Raw genomic sequence first — 15,248 nt, forward strand, 5'->3', positions numbered from 1 at the left:
CGGATCCAGCTGACTTCAGTAAACCTCGGAGTAAGCAGAAAGACTAACATTAGCGTAGATGCCATTCTTCTTATGATGTAACGAGTACATCGGGTGTTATAAGAAGTGTCTCTGGCTCCGGCTGACCTAATCTATGCAGCCTAAAAATCATTTAACTGATTTGAATAATAGAAATGTAAAATGTTCTGTATGAATGCTAGGTAAAAGAGATGCATTTTTAGTCTAGATTTAGACTGACAAAGTGTGTCTGCTTCCCAGACAATGTTAGGAAGACTGTTCCAAAGTTTAGGCGCTAAATAGGAGAAGGATCTACCGCCACCAGTCAATTTTTATATTCTAGGTTTTTTATATTTTTATATTATCAACTGGCCAGAATTTTGAGATCGCAATAGACGTGAAGGACTATAATGTGTTAAGAGCTCGCTCAAGTACTGGGGAGCTAAAGCATTTAGTGCTTTGTAAGTAATCAGGAATATTTTAAAATTGATACGTTTAATAGGGAGCCAATGAAGTGTTGACAGAACGGGGCTAATATGGTCATACTTTCTGGTTCTAGTGAGAACTCGAGCTGCTGCGTTTTGGACCAACTGGACTTTGTTTATTAAGCATGCAGGGCAACTACCCAGTAGAGCATTACAATAATCTAGCATTGAGGTCATGAACGCATGAACTAACTGTTCCGCATTTTTCATGGGACGAGTAGAAATATAGAGCTGAGTTTCATCAGCATAACAGTGAAAACTAATGCCATGCTTCCTAATGATATCTCCCAAGGGTAGCATGTACAGAGTGAACAGCAATGGTCCTAGTACTGAGCCTTGTGGTACTCCATACTGAACTTTTGATCGATATGACATCTCTTCATTAGCTGCTACAAACTGATAACGGTCAGATAAGTATGATTTGAACCATGCCAATGCAATTCTACAAATGCCAACATAATTTTCGAGTCTATTCAAAAGAATGTTGTAGTCGATAGTATCAAATGCAGCACTAAGATCGTAACACTAATAGAGAGACACAACCACGATCGGATGATAAGAGCAAATCATTTGTGACTCTAATGAGAGCAGTGGTCGTTCATTATGGGAAAGGGATGGCAAGGACTGACTGGACATATCCTGCTGCTAATAAGTGAGCTCCGGTTCGAAGGACCACGTAAGGGAGGATAGGAATTAAGTAGGAATGTCAAACTTGGTGTCTATTAGAACACACAGTCCAGCAGTAAAGTTCCATTTGACCACTTTATAAATCTACAGAGCACATGGACAGGGAGTACATAATGGTTTTGGTTAAATGGCTGAAATAAGGTCTATGGTGAACACAAGCTCAAGACACTTTATGAATGTCTGTATATTCAGCACTTGCATACTGTAAAAATACAGTAGCCCAAAAGGTCAAAGCAAATTGTAAATGAAAAGCATTTTACAGTACACTCAGAAGAGTTGCGTAACTGCAAAAACAAAGTCAGTGAGATTCATTCAGCCTCAGCATCACATCTTCATGTTGGGTCCGGCCTGATGACTGTCCACATCACAGGCAATGTTGTCTTGCCAGGCAAAGAAAAAACATCTGGTGTGCCGAATTCAGTTTTGATAAGACTCCACACCTTGCTCTTCATCATCCTTATCCTTACTCACTCTTCCTCCATTCCTCAGATCGTTTCATCTATTGTTCATATTACCATTCAGAGCACCTGTGCACTCTGAACTGGCTGATTTTGTACAGTTGGTTTGATCACATCATTAGAAACAAGTGTGAACAATTTTAAGTAATTTTTTGAGTGTCTAAACCATGCAACTGTGATTAGATGTGTTGAACTTTTGCAGTGCATCACAGTGCGAAATGTTTTTTTACTGAGTAAGTATGTTTAGAGTTTTGGAAAAAGAGTGCATGAGATTTGCAAATGGTGTCTAATTGCCTGAACTTGTATGATGTTTGGCATATGAATGATGAACGCTTTTTAAAATTATACATTCAAAGCATAACAACTGAATGTTTAAGAAACATCAGTCAACCAAGCATTTTTGTATCATTTACGACATTGTGGTTTAATTTGCTTCTAGACATGACATTTTCAAATCATCCTCAATCATATCTATGGGAATATTCCAGGTTCAGTACAACTTTATATCAATCTACAGCGTCATGTTTATCATTCCCTCTTTGAACATTTATACTTCACATTTATAGAGATTTCACTTCTAGAGAGATTCAGACCACTGTGCATCTGCTGCTGTGGAGAACTGGTCAAACACAGTGTCTGAGGCAACAGATACACCAGCTCTAAGTGAAGTGTGGTGTGACGCTTTCAACTACCCTAAAGAGACATCCACATGATCACATAAAGAGTGTGTAGATGTTCGTTACAACCTAGTTTCTTTTCCAAAAAATGTATGTTCTTCAAACTACATTAATGTTCAAGCTATGTAATGTTTCACATACACACTGATTACAGTAAATTGTTTAATCTCATGTAAAAGTTATGATAAATCCTCTTTCTTGCAAACTATTTTTGTTAACATTTTAATGCTACATATTTCAATACTTCAATCAATGTTCTCCAACATACATTGACAGAAATAAGTGGCAGATAGTAGTTATAATAGTATAATGGTATAAAACTCCATTTCTTGTCAGTTGACACAAGTCATTTCAACTGACCAACAGCATGAACCACTGTAGTGAAACCACACTACAATAGAATTAAATAAGACATTACTTTTAAACTCCAATGAAGTTTGGATAAGTGTTGTGCAGTTCACATTTCTGTTGTGAGCCATGGACTTAAGTGTGACTAAAGCCATACTCTCTCACTACTTGGAGATAGAGAATGACATTTCACACACCTATTTGAAACGCATATTACAGACATTTAAAAACAGAAGGAAAGAGATAAGAAAAGTATTTCATGTTTTACTTAGAAATTTATGTAATGTCTGCATTCAGACAGGTATTGTTTTTATATGTAGCTAGTTGTAAATTCAATATTCTAACCCTTAAAATAAATTAAAAATTAAATAAATGAAATTTGGTTCACTTCTTGGTACAAATTTATCCCCAAAAATATGAACAAGCAGTTACACTTGTAAAATGCCTTGTGAAGGGTTGCTTTAATAGATTTATTATACAAAAATAATTACAATTCATAAATTGTGTAGCTACCGTTTAGAAAGATAAAAATGGAAGCAAAAATCAAAAGAAAAAAAAAAAACCTGAATGAAACACACACACACACACACACACACACACACACACACACACACACACACACACACACACACACACACCAAAATGACATCTAAAAATCATTTTATCATGTAGTTTTTACTTCCAGCATGTGAAGGGTGAGCATGTTATAGGCCTGTTGCAGGACTTTCTTCCATTTGAAGACACTGCTTGAGTTTGCCGTTTTCCTGAAAACACAGAGACAGATTTAATACAATCCTGCAACAGCAACTCGGTACTTTAAAAATTCTTTCCCATCTTGAGAATATGAAAGCATCAAGAGATAAGAGAGATGCTTTATGCATATCAGATAAATGTAATGTATGTAATGTCCCTGAAAATGTTGAGCATATCATAATGAGGTGTAAAACATGATTCAGAGAGGAATATTTTACAAGATAGAATGTATGAGCTGGAGCGAGAATGGAGTTTACTAGGGATTTTAGGGACAGGTGGAAAAATGAGGGAATGTAGTAAAAGCAGGGTTTCCACTCTTTCAGAGATAATTTTCCAGGACTTTTCAAAGACATTTCAAATTTCATTATATACACTTTATAGATAACAGATTAAACAGATATTTGGTCCCCGACTAAATATTTTCCTAGACAACTATTAGTCGTTCATTAAAGCCATTAGTTGTTTAGTCAGGGGAGAAATACTAAACTATGCACATAGTGCACATAAAGCTTGCTGCAGTGACACCGGCAAACATTGCATTAACTTTTCTAAGATCAGAATGTAAACAAAATGAATAACCTATAATATAATGAACTGCCTTATCTTTTTTATTTATTTTTTTATGTAGGACACAGATTATAAACAAATAAATAAATATACAGCAAAATGAATCAGTTAGAAGAGAAACATCAATGTAAACACTATAGTACAGCCTTAACATTGAATAAAAACACAAACAAAACCGATACATTATAGAAATGAAGCCAGCCTTAGAGAAGATGCACACCGAAGGCATGGACGACATGGAAGTTAAACAGTTTGTGCAGTAAGAGGTTCTCATTTAGCTTCCACACTCCGTACGTACACTTGGATATGCGGCTAATAATAGCACACATGTATCTAGGTTAACATTAGAGCAAGTGGCCATGTAAAGTGGCTAACGTCAGGCTACTTGGGTCTACATGTTTTAAATAAAAGTCATGTTTGAGGTTGCACAACACCTTTTTGTCAAAATATTCCCACAAGTTGAATTTTCTGCCCGACATTACCGCATGAGCCAGCCGTGTTAAAGGAATTCTGTCATCATTCACTCAACCTCATGTTGTTCATGACACAGTTGACAGTCGCCATCGACTTCCATAGTATTTTTTTTCCAACTTTGGAAGTCAATGGCGACTGTCAACTCTCTGGTTACCAACATTCTTTAAAATTTCTTCTTTTGTGTTCATCAGAAGAAAGAAACTCGTACAGGTTTGGAACAACTTGAGGGTGAGTAAATGATGAGAATTTTTATTTTTGGGTGAACTCTCCCTTTAACGATCTTCTCAATGCGTGACTTTACCAATTCCTGTGTTTTTTTTTTCTGTGACTAACCAACTAAAACGTAGTCAGCCAAGGCCTCTTCTTGACGACTAATGACTGACGCTAGTCCACTATTAGGGGCCAGCTCTAATTTATTTATGACTTTGACCATTCAAAACAGGTTTGTGACTACATTTAGCATTAGGCCTATTTAATCAGCATGTTAAGAGCATTTCATAATAAACATTGTTACAATTGAGAAAATTATTTGTAGATTGCAAGGAAAGACCATTACACTTTGAAATGACTAGTTAACTTTGTTTTCTGCTCATGAAAACATTTTGATTATTATATACGTTATTTGGTAGATACTTATTTTAAGCAAAATATAAAAATTTATATTTTAATTTATACTTCAAGAGGAAAACCCTGAAAACATACAGAAGGCTATCTTTTATGAGTCACATGGCCATAAACACAGTGCTGCCAACTATTTTAAAAGGAAAGTAGCTAAAGTCTGCCCAAAAAGTCACTAAATGTCGCTAGATGACATTATGCGTCAATTAGTATAGTCATGACGTCATCACGTTGTTTTTCTTCTCCCAGTCCATGCTCACACACTGTATTTTAATATAGCCGAATGTCTAATAAAGCTGTTCTCATTTACATATTGTGAGACAACAGACCCCCTATCTGAGGGTTGTCCATCCCTAAAAATATCATTAAAATATGTGTATTTGTAAATAATATAATGATATAATTGTGTAAGTAGTAGGGCTGGGACGATACACCTATCTCCCGATTCGATACAGTCACGAGACTTGGGTGCCGACAAAATATGTATTGCGATTCTTTTAAGAATCGCGATTCTACAAGTATTGCAATTCGATATTGCAATATATTGCAATTTAATTTTTTTAAAACACTAGACCATTAAAACACTATATATATATATATATATATATATATATATATATATATATATATATATATATATATATATATATATATATATATATATATATATATATATATATATATACATATATATATATATATACATACATATACACACACACACACACACACACACACACACACAGAGACCGGACGTCTTGGAAGATTAATCGAATATGTTCTGGATAAACAGGGATTGTCTCTTCAATTGGATGGCCATATTGAGCATGCTATGCCTCTATGAATAAGTAAATTTAAGACAGGACTACAGCTGCCACTTTGAGTGTTATGATTTTTCCCATGTAAACGAGTGAATGTTCTCTGTCTTGTACGTCTCTGGTTTTGTGCATAAAAACTGTGGGTTCATACTGACCTCCTGAAGTTTGGTGATCTCCTTTTTCAATTTGACCAGGTACTCAATCTTCTGCTTGGGGTTCTGATGACCCAACAGTTTCCCATTTTCCTCAGTCAGATGGTCCACCTGCTTTCTCAGAACCTCAATTTCCTGAAAGACACCACTAGGGTTACAATTATGGATTTACATTTACACACATTTAAATGAACTTAAAGGGAGAGATCCCCAGAAAGGAACATTCTGTCATCGTTTGCTAATCCTCATTTTGTTCCAAATCCATTTGACTTTTCTTCTTTTGTGTTCCATGGAAGAAACAATTTTGCTCAGTGTCCTGGCCACCAGTTTCCCTACTATTATTTCTTGAATTTTGGTCTTTTCACAACAAAAATATTGTACATAGATTTTCATAACAAATCTAAAAAAATAGTTTTCTGACTCTTGCGCTACATATTGTCCTTTAGTAGTCCACAAAAGACAGTCATACAGTTCTGGAACCACATGGGCAGAGAATCAAATAATTAGTATTTTAAGTAGTAATGTCCAACCGCTCCCCTTTCCCCATTATCAAGGATTTGGCCAGTAGTTCACATTTTTACTTGTTGGGGCCCCACCACAAAAACAAATAAATAAATTAGAATACAAGGTTAATTGGGTCAGAAGCATGGAATACAATAACTAATAACTAAAGTTGTGAGGAGACAAACAATGTAAACAACAGTGAAATTACAAATTTTTTTTATTCAAATTTCAATACCACAGTAAAAAACTACTAGCCTAACTAACAGGCTGTCTGAGAGGCGGCTTTGTGCACACGCTTTGGGTGTGCACGCACAGAAAACATTGTGCATGAACGGTTTAAAACAGCTTCAAAGTTAGAATTGGCCTGATTGGATATCAGTCAGCGTCATCAGGAAAGTTTTTCATTTGCATTTTTTAATTTTTTTTATCTAGAAATAAAATAAAATGTAATTAAATCGTCACCTTGGAATTATAAGATTCTATCTGACATTTTTGTAAAATTGAGTTATTCACAATCGTATTCTGACAACTTATTTATATTCTATCTATCTATCTATCTATCTATCTATCTATCTATCTATCTATCTATCTATCTATCTATCTATCTATCTATCTATCTATCAAGAAAATAATTATTCGTCCAAAAATATGACAAATCTCATAGAAAGCATTAAACTTAACTTTCTCATACATGTCGACACATTGTTACAACACCAATTTTATGTTTTAAAACAATTTATAAGTAAACTGTTTGTGTTTCTTGAAAAGTATTGCTTTAATTAATGTTTTGCAAAATAGAACCTTATAATTCCAAGCGGAAAGTGATTTTTTAGAATTAGAAGGTTCTGCATTTGACCTGTTCCAAAAATGCCCATTTACAAATTTGAGAGGATTTTGATATTGTACATTTAGAATGCATTTAGGGTCTCTGTCATATTCATGTATGAAAGAGACTTGTTCACCATATAATTTTTGCTATATGGAATGCAAAATCTTTGAAGCTCAATATCTCAAAACCGCTCAGAATGCAGATAGAACCTTATAATTCCAAGGTGGTGAATTCCCTCAACTGTTCCAAGCATTGTTTTTCAACAACACTCATTTCCCATGTTATTATATCAGGCTACCAGCTAACCTTAACATTTAACCCTCTGGGCTTCTTCGTATTATAGTCACACTTAGCTTCCTCCCGCCCGAAAACGGGCGAAGCCTTAAAATCTTACTTTACTTTTTCCCAGGATAACCAATCAAATATATTTTTGTTCTATAATGTTTTCTGATTATTATTTAGAATTTTTGGAATTTTTTATGATATTTTGCATTAATTATATAATTTTTATGAGCTATTTTTTCCATTAGAATTAATATATTATTATTTTGGTTTTTTTTATTTTTCAATAAATGCAACATTTCACATCAAAATAGAGTGCAGGCCTAAAAAAAAAAATTTTTCAACTGAGAAGAGCGCCATCTAGTGGCTTCAAAATGTATTAATTTGTGTCATGTCCTATAACCGCCTATAGGCGGCCTATAGCTTTTTTATTTATTTATTTGATTTATTCCCATTCGGAAAGAAAAAAAATTATTACTAAGCAACCACTGAATGGAACAACACAAATTATATATCATTTTAAAGCTTAGGATCTCATCTAATTACATTTATTAACTCCCAACGAGTGCTGAGTAATCCCTCTAAAACCGAGTGTACTGCCAGCAGGCGCCACCTAGCTGCGAAAATATTCTTTACCATATTTTTTAAAAATCTTGCCTTGATTAACACAAAGTTGATGTCATTTGAAAGCTTAGAGTCTGAACTATACAGTGAATGTATCCACTTTGAAAAACTCTTAAGTATTGCTGAGTTATTTGCTGATAAATAGAATTTCTTTTTTTTTCATAATCTATTAAATAATGTACTGCAATGTGTCAAAAACATCATACAGCTCATGAAACATTCTCAGATAATTGAAAATGGCACTTCATTTTTTACAGCATATTATTACAATTAAAATGAGCCCAAAATTAACATAATCTATTGCTTTTATGACAAGATATTCTTCATGAAGAAAAAATTGCCCATGAGGGGGTGTCAAAGACTGTACAAAAAGGCTATCTCTTTTCCAAATGCTGTAACTTTTGATTCCTTTGTCCAAAAATTATTATTTTTTTTATCCAGATGCAGCTAACATGTAGGGGGACTTAACTAAAAAAGAGTTTCTCAGGAAGGAAATAAGGTTTTCCTCCTACCTTATTTCCTTCCTGAGTTATTCCATGACAAATAAGAAAGATATGCAAAATCATAATAAAAATTATATATATATTTTGTCTTTTATCCGCTGTTTCTTGGCAGGACAATGTCCAAATGTAATGTAATTTATATTTTCAAAAAATTTAAAAAGAGTTCTTTCAAACGATACCTACCTTTTGACTCTCCTTGCTATAGTTTTGGAGTTATTATGATTATATCATTTTTATATAGTTTGGGGCAAAATTTGCTGTTTCAGTCTTACCAGTTCATTTCTCTCTCTCTGTGTGTGTGTTTGTGTGTGTAGGTGTGTGTGTGTGTGTGTGGGGGGGGGTGTCTTATTTGCACTCTTGATGTTCTAGAGCAGGGGTCTCCAACCTTTTTTCATTTGAGAGCTACTTTTTAAAAATGAAAGTGGCAGAGAGCTACTCATGTAATGCAATACTTAAATCTCTTAAATAATGTCTCATAACTCTAATATTAACAACTATGCAAACTGTTTTTGACCTAAAATAGTTATTGTAGGCCTATATGTGTCACCCTTAATTGTCAGAGATAAAAAAAATTATTATTAATTATTGTTGATTTTATAGTGCATCATAACTAGAGATGAAATGGTATGAAAATGTAATTTCATGATTATAGTGACCAACATGTTCATGGATGTTCACAGAATCCTGTTCAAAAAGTACAAATACTACACAATAAAATCTATTCACCTCAATTCACATCAAGTTTTATGTCGAAAACCAGCAAATAACAAATAAACTTAGCATCAATATGCACTTTTTGTTTACATAAACATTAAAATAATAACATTAAAAATGATGGCCAAATATGAAAGGAGTGTCTTGCAACATGTACTAACATGTACAAGTTCAAGTAAAGTTTTGACAAAAAAAAAAAAAAGAATGAGTCAAAAAAGATAAATTACTGACATTTACAATGCACATTAGCTTATCTTTTATTATTAATAGTAAAATTCGGTCCGATTTTCCCGTGGCGTCTGTCGTTGCTATGCAACCAAGCACTGCGCTCTCCACAACGACAAAGAAGTTTTAATAGCTAATGGATTTCCACCACCAAAAAACGCTTGTTGTAGCTTTGCTACTAGATTTATTTACGGAGAAGAAAAAAACACCCGTAGTGTTTGGGTGCACTCCCATCCTTCATGCTGACTTGCTGCGCCTGGAAAAAATGAGCGCGTCGCTTCAATTATTTGAAATAACGAACTTGAGCGCGCAAAAGACGCGATATGTGAACGGCCCTTGGCGAGCTACCTCCAATCAGGCCACGAGCTACTGGTAGCTCGCGAGCGACGTGTTGGAGACCCCTGTTCTAGAGTGTCACCCCTTCATTGCTGTACACTTTTTTTCAGCACAGTGGCTGATCTGTAGCTTGTACCACCAAAAGTTTCTCTGAGTTTTCCTATTTTTTTCGTATTTCCCATTCATTTCCTATGTCGCCCGTTTTCGGGCGGGAGGAAGCTAAGTGTGACTTTTTTTTACGACCCTTTAACATATCAGAATCATCTCCTTGATTTTTTTGTGTGTTCATATAGGTAATAAAACAAAAGTCACCAAGTTTCACCCCCATCCGATGAAGCAAAAAAATTAAACAATTCGAAACGTTCAAGTTTTCGCCCGTTTTCGGGCGAAGAAGCCCAGAGGGTTAAGACATTTGAATGAATTTTCAGCTTAAAACTTGTATGGTCACAGCGTGTACAAATAACAAGGTCACATGAGACACAGCCATCTTCTAACCGTACACATACTGGGAACTATATTCTCAGAAGGAAAAGCACTGCTACTTCTGTGGAGTGATTTACTCCAACTCTGAGCGAACTCTCTGCTCCTCACCACGGGGCTTCTCAGGTGCTGCGAGCAAATCACTCCGCCCAAGTAGCAGTGCTTCGCCTTCTGACAATATAGTTCCCAGTATGTATACGGTTAGAAGATGTCTGTGTCTCATGTGACCTTGTTATTTGTATACGCTGTGACTATACAAATCACAACATGTAAATAGGAAAATGTTGGCGTTATTTTGTCACTTATTGGGAGCAGTATGCTAGCTGGAGCCGTTTACCTCCAGTCTTTGTGCTAAGCTAGGCTAGCGGTGAGTGTGTCAGACAAAGTTAAGGCACGCACGGAGATGAGAAGGGTATGTATGGACTTATCTAACTCTGGGGGATAAGGTGAATAAGCTAAAGTCCCAAAAAGTTGGCGTGTTCCTTTAAGAGAACAATTACTCGAGTAGCCCCGTCGTTTCACAGAATAGTACAACGGCGAGCGCGTCAAGCATAAACGCCTCGTCCGTTTGGGTCACAGTCTGTGGGGACTCGCACTGCGGAGCCAGGCTAAAGTATAAACAAGGCTTAACATCAAGCAAAGCGAGTGTTTATCACAGAGCATAACCTGTGCAATGAATGTCCTTGTAATTCGCTTCAACCTTTCCGAACTTTATGAAAGATAATTTTTTTGGAAGGTTTGAGTGGTGTGCGTATGCGTGTGTGTGTGAGAGAGAGAGAGGAATTAGAAGCAAGCAGAATACGTTTTTTTCTAAAGCACACGCATCTATGTCAAGTCAAGTCACCTTCATTTATATAGCGCTTTTAACAATATGAACAGTTTCAAAGCAGCTTTACAGAGATAATAGGACATTACAGTAACAGAGATTGTTTTGGCTTTACAGCAGCTCTAGAATAAAGTTATTGTCCAGCTAAATTTAGTTTTGATCGATTCACTTCCGTTGCAAAAAACATTAGTCATTAACTTAGGGGCCGCTAACACAACACAGTTTAAAAACTAAGCTCAGACTCGATTCTGAAATTCTCTGAATCGATCCAGAATCGTTGGAGAGAGAATCTATAACACAATATCACATAAATTAAACATAAACGGTTCTTTCCTGTATGCCAGGCCTATATTCTTTACTCTTGCGTGTCACGTGACCAGAGTGTAGCAATTAATCGTTCAGTAGTTTTAGTTTCAGTAGTTTCCACTGTCAGGCCAGTAGCCCTGCAGCGGAAACACAACTTGATTTTGGGCTCTGTGCTTGAGGTCCAAGGCTATTGGCTCCGCCCGTCACGTTGTTAGCTCTGGCTTGCACTGGCCTGACAGTGGAAAAGCGACTATTGTTTCTCTCTGACCTGCTGCAGTTTTTCTTGTTGATGGTCTTTCTCCCGCAGATCCCGCAGCTCCAGGCAACGATTCCTAAGTTCAGTGGTCAGTTCCTGCACACACGTCTGAGACTGGGCAAGAGTAACCTCATTACGCTGGAGTCTGTAACACACAAACAGGGGGTTGGGTAGTTTGTTAATGTTGTGGAGTTTAATGGCAATCAATTCAGACATTTGTAAAAACGGTTTCATTGCATTTGGACATGATCATTTCTTTCCCTGCGCTCATTAACAGATCATTAACTGTTAACTGACAAGATTTTGTTACATTAGAAGTAAATTAAGACAGAATGTGTCTGTGACCCATTAAAAATACCAACATTTGTTTTCCAGGGGTTTAGCAGTGGGCAGTGGTGACTGAAGGCAGTGACTGAGTAGTTCTGATGTCCCATTTTTATGGAAGTCACAACGGCTTGTGAAAAAGCACAGCTACTTTATACAGGCTATGTGCATTTGTCTGTGGATTGACAAAGATTGGTTTTGAAACTTATATGGTAGTTACATAGCCCCTAGACCTCTGTTATCATGAAAAAAACCAGAACATTTCAGTTTTGACAATATGGGACCTTTAAAAGCCAGTTGCGCTGGTGCCATGGCGGATTCGCTATTTAGATGACAGAATCTGCAAGCGGAAAAAACGAACGCGTCTCCAGAGTGCCAACAGATCTGCTCGTTAAAGCACGCAAGCAGACCATCAACGGGACAAGCCGGATTCCACCATATCTTTATGGACACAATAATAATATTTTACATTGAAATCCTTTTATTTTTTATATTTGCCATGTTTGTGTGCTGCGTCCCTGTGTGTGTAATAATATTAAATAACAAAAAAAATAATAATTGCGCCATTGACTTTAGACCAGGTTTCAGTTGCCTCAAAATAGCAACGCGCCAACCAAGCGCCTGAACACACCTTGTTTTCAGACCATGGGCCGGAAATGCATTTGCTATTTAAACAACGTGGCGCAGGACGTGAAAATGATACCTAGCAAAGAACACTTGCGTCACGCCGCATTGCCTTACACATCCCTAACTTAAACTGGAACGTAAAGTCCCAACTAGAGGCTTAGTAACTACTAGCTAGTTTATAATTAACTCTGTACTTTATTCGGTAGCTCCATTTGTTTTTCAGGCAGAAAATAGGTCGTAAACTCTCCTTAAAAGTAATGTGTTGTCGCATTGAATGACGTCTATTTTTCTTAACCTAATCACAAGCCTTCTAATAGGTAAACAGGAAATATTCTGAACAGCACATGTTTTCAAACTCATTCTTGACTAGCCTAAATTGAAAGAAAAAAATAAATTAAAGCAAACATTATCAAACTTTTGCTTTAAAGTTTGAAGGAGAAAAGAAATGGGAAGAAAAATTTCAGTGATAAAGAAATTCTTTGCTGCTCTCTCTGGCTCCATTGCAATTAGTAACAAGGACATTTGGGGTTTATTCAAAACCTGTACTACTTTATCTGAAATATTAGCCTGTCTGCTGTCGCAAACCCCTGTGGAGACATGACCACCTCCTTTTTATTACACTGATACTTTTTTCCACTGTTACCCGTGTTTTGGTATGTGCAGAATTTAATTTCTCCTCTGCTTGTGTGGAAGGGTTTAGGTATGGTGTAATCAGACACTTTTTAAGTGTGTAGGCAGAATCACCCAGCAGAATGCCATGATACTACCCCGAGTCAAATTTTTCAAATCATTCTTATGATGAAGCTGTCATGCTTTGAACCTGGCCATATCTAGCAACACAGTTGGTGTTGTGGGTGCTTTTTTCCTGATTTGTGTCCCATCAATGCAGCCAAGTACATCAGGGAAACCAGCAATGGTATGTAACTTTTGCCTGTTTGTGTTTTGTACATTTATGCTTGGCATGCACACGTAGTTGTTCATGTGGCGATCAAAATATTTAGTAGTGCGAAAGTTGTAACTTAGTGCCCATTTACGTCAAAACTAGGCTAAGTTGTAACTTGCCGGCTTACTGGTGCAACCGGCCCCTGGAGAGGCTGATCCTCTCCCACATTAGGAACATTCCTGCAAACATGGACCAGCTGCAGTTTGCTTACAAGGCAAACAGATCGACAGATAATCCCATTTCCATGGTTTTACACACACTGTTCTGGAGCATCTAGAACAGACTAACTCCTATGCCAGGATTCTCTTAGTCAATTACAGTTCAGTCTTTAACACTATAGTTCCCATCAAACTAAATCACGAAACTATACCATCTGGGGCTAAATGCACACACAAGCAACTGGATTTTAGATTTTTTAATGGATCAAACACAGACAGTAATGCTGGGAAAACTCATCTCATCCACCCTGACCCTGAGCACGGGAGCACCGCAGGGTTGTGTTCTTAGCCCACTGCTTTACACTCTTTTCACAAATGACTGCGTTGCTACTCACCCCACAAACCATATTGTCAAGTTTGCGAACGGCACTACTGTCATTGGACTGATAACAAACAACAGTGAAACAGCATACAGACAAGATGTACAGAGATTGCACACATGTTGTGATTACCACAATCTCACACTCAACATCAGGAAAACAAAGGAAATAATTAGGGCTTGGTAAAAAAAATATCGATTTCTCGATTTTAATCGATTCTCATTTTTACGAACCGATATCGATTCTTAAATCCCAAGAATCGAATAGTCATCCTGTTTTCAGTTGATGAATGAATGTAACATTGTAGCGCACATCCCATCCAATAAATCGCAATAATCTTTGTGCTTTGTTATTATTGATATGAAACAAAAGTCTCAGATTTCAAATTACGTCTATTTTCCTACGAAATTCATAAACAAATACCATTTTGGCGCTGCGACGTGAGATCGCTCTGGCTCAGCTCAAGAGAAGCAGCAGCACATGATCTTCTCTTCCGCCTTAATAATACCAGTTACTGTGCGAAATAAACATGAATGAGCATCTGAAAGCATGTTAAAAGGTAGAGTACAACTTATCGAAATTCGTATCATGTGACATGGAATCGCTCAATTAGTGTTTCAAGTTCAACCGTGGAAAGACGTCAGTAAATCAGCTTGTAAACAATGTCATGTAACGTCACATTTACCTCAGAAAAACCATATCCAGTGACCATAAACTTGTTAGTCAGCTAGAAAAATTAACTGTAGAGAGGAGCATTTAGCTAAATATATGCACCATATTACATATTCAATATATTTTTTTATATTCTTCAATTTTTAATGCATGTTTGAATAAATCTGGCAGGTTTTTATGAAAGCCACCATTTAAGTGTTTATATTTCATATAACTTTATTATTA

At 36.3% G+C, this 15,248-nt stretch overlaps 1 protein-coding gene across 1 annotated transcript in view; it reads right to left on the reverse strand.

Annotated features, from left to right (window-relative positions):
- Nucleotides 1-3,082: 3,082 nt before the first annotated feature.
- The window catches only part of kif15 (kinesin family member 15), a 41,059-nt gene continuing 28,893 nt past the window's right edge, over nucleotides 3,083-15,248 (reverse strand). Inside the window, exons 33-35 of the mRNA XM_081355423.1 lie at nucleotides 11,932-12,064; nucleotides 6,038-6,169; nucleotides 3,083-3,416 (exon numbers count right to left, since the gene is read on the reverse strand). Of these exons, the coding sequence (XP_081211549.1) occupies nucleotides 3,357-3,416; nucleotides 6,038-6,169; nucleotides 11,932-12,064 (325 nt within the window). The 3' untranslated portion in view covers nucleotides 3,083-3,356. The remainder of the gene's footprint in view (nucleotides 3,417-6,037; nucleotides 6,170-11,931; nucleotides 12,065-15,248) is intronic.

Source organism: Scardinius erythrophthalmus (genome assembly GCF_964197995.2).
Source record: "Scardinius erythrophthalmus genome assembly, chromosome: 24".
NCBI lineage: Eukaryota > Metazoa > Chordata > Actinopteri > Cypriniformes > Leuciscidae > Scardinius > Scardinius erythrophthalmus.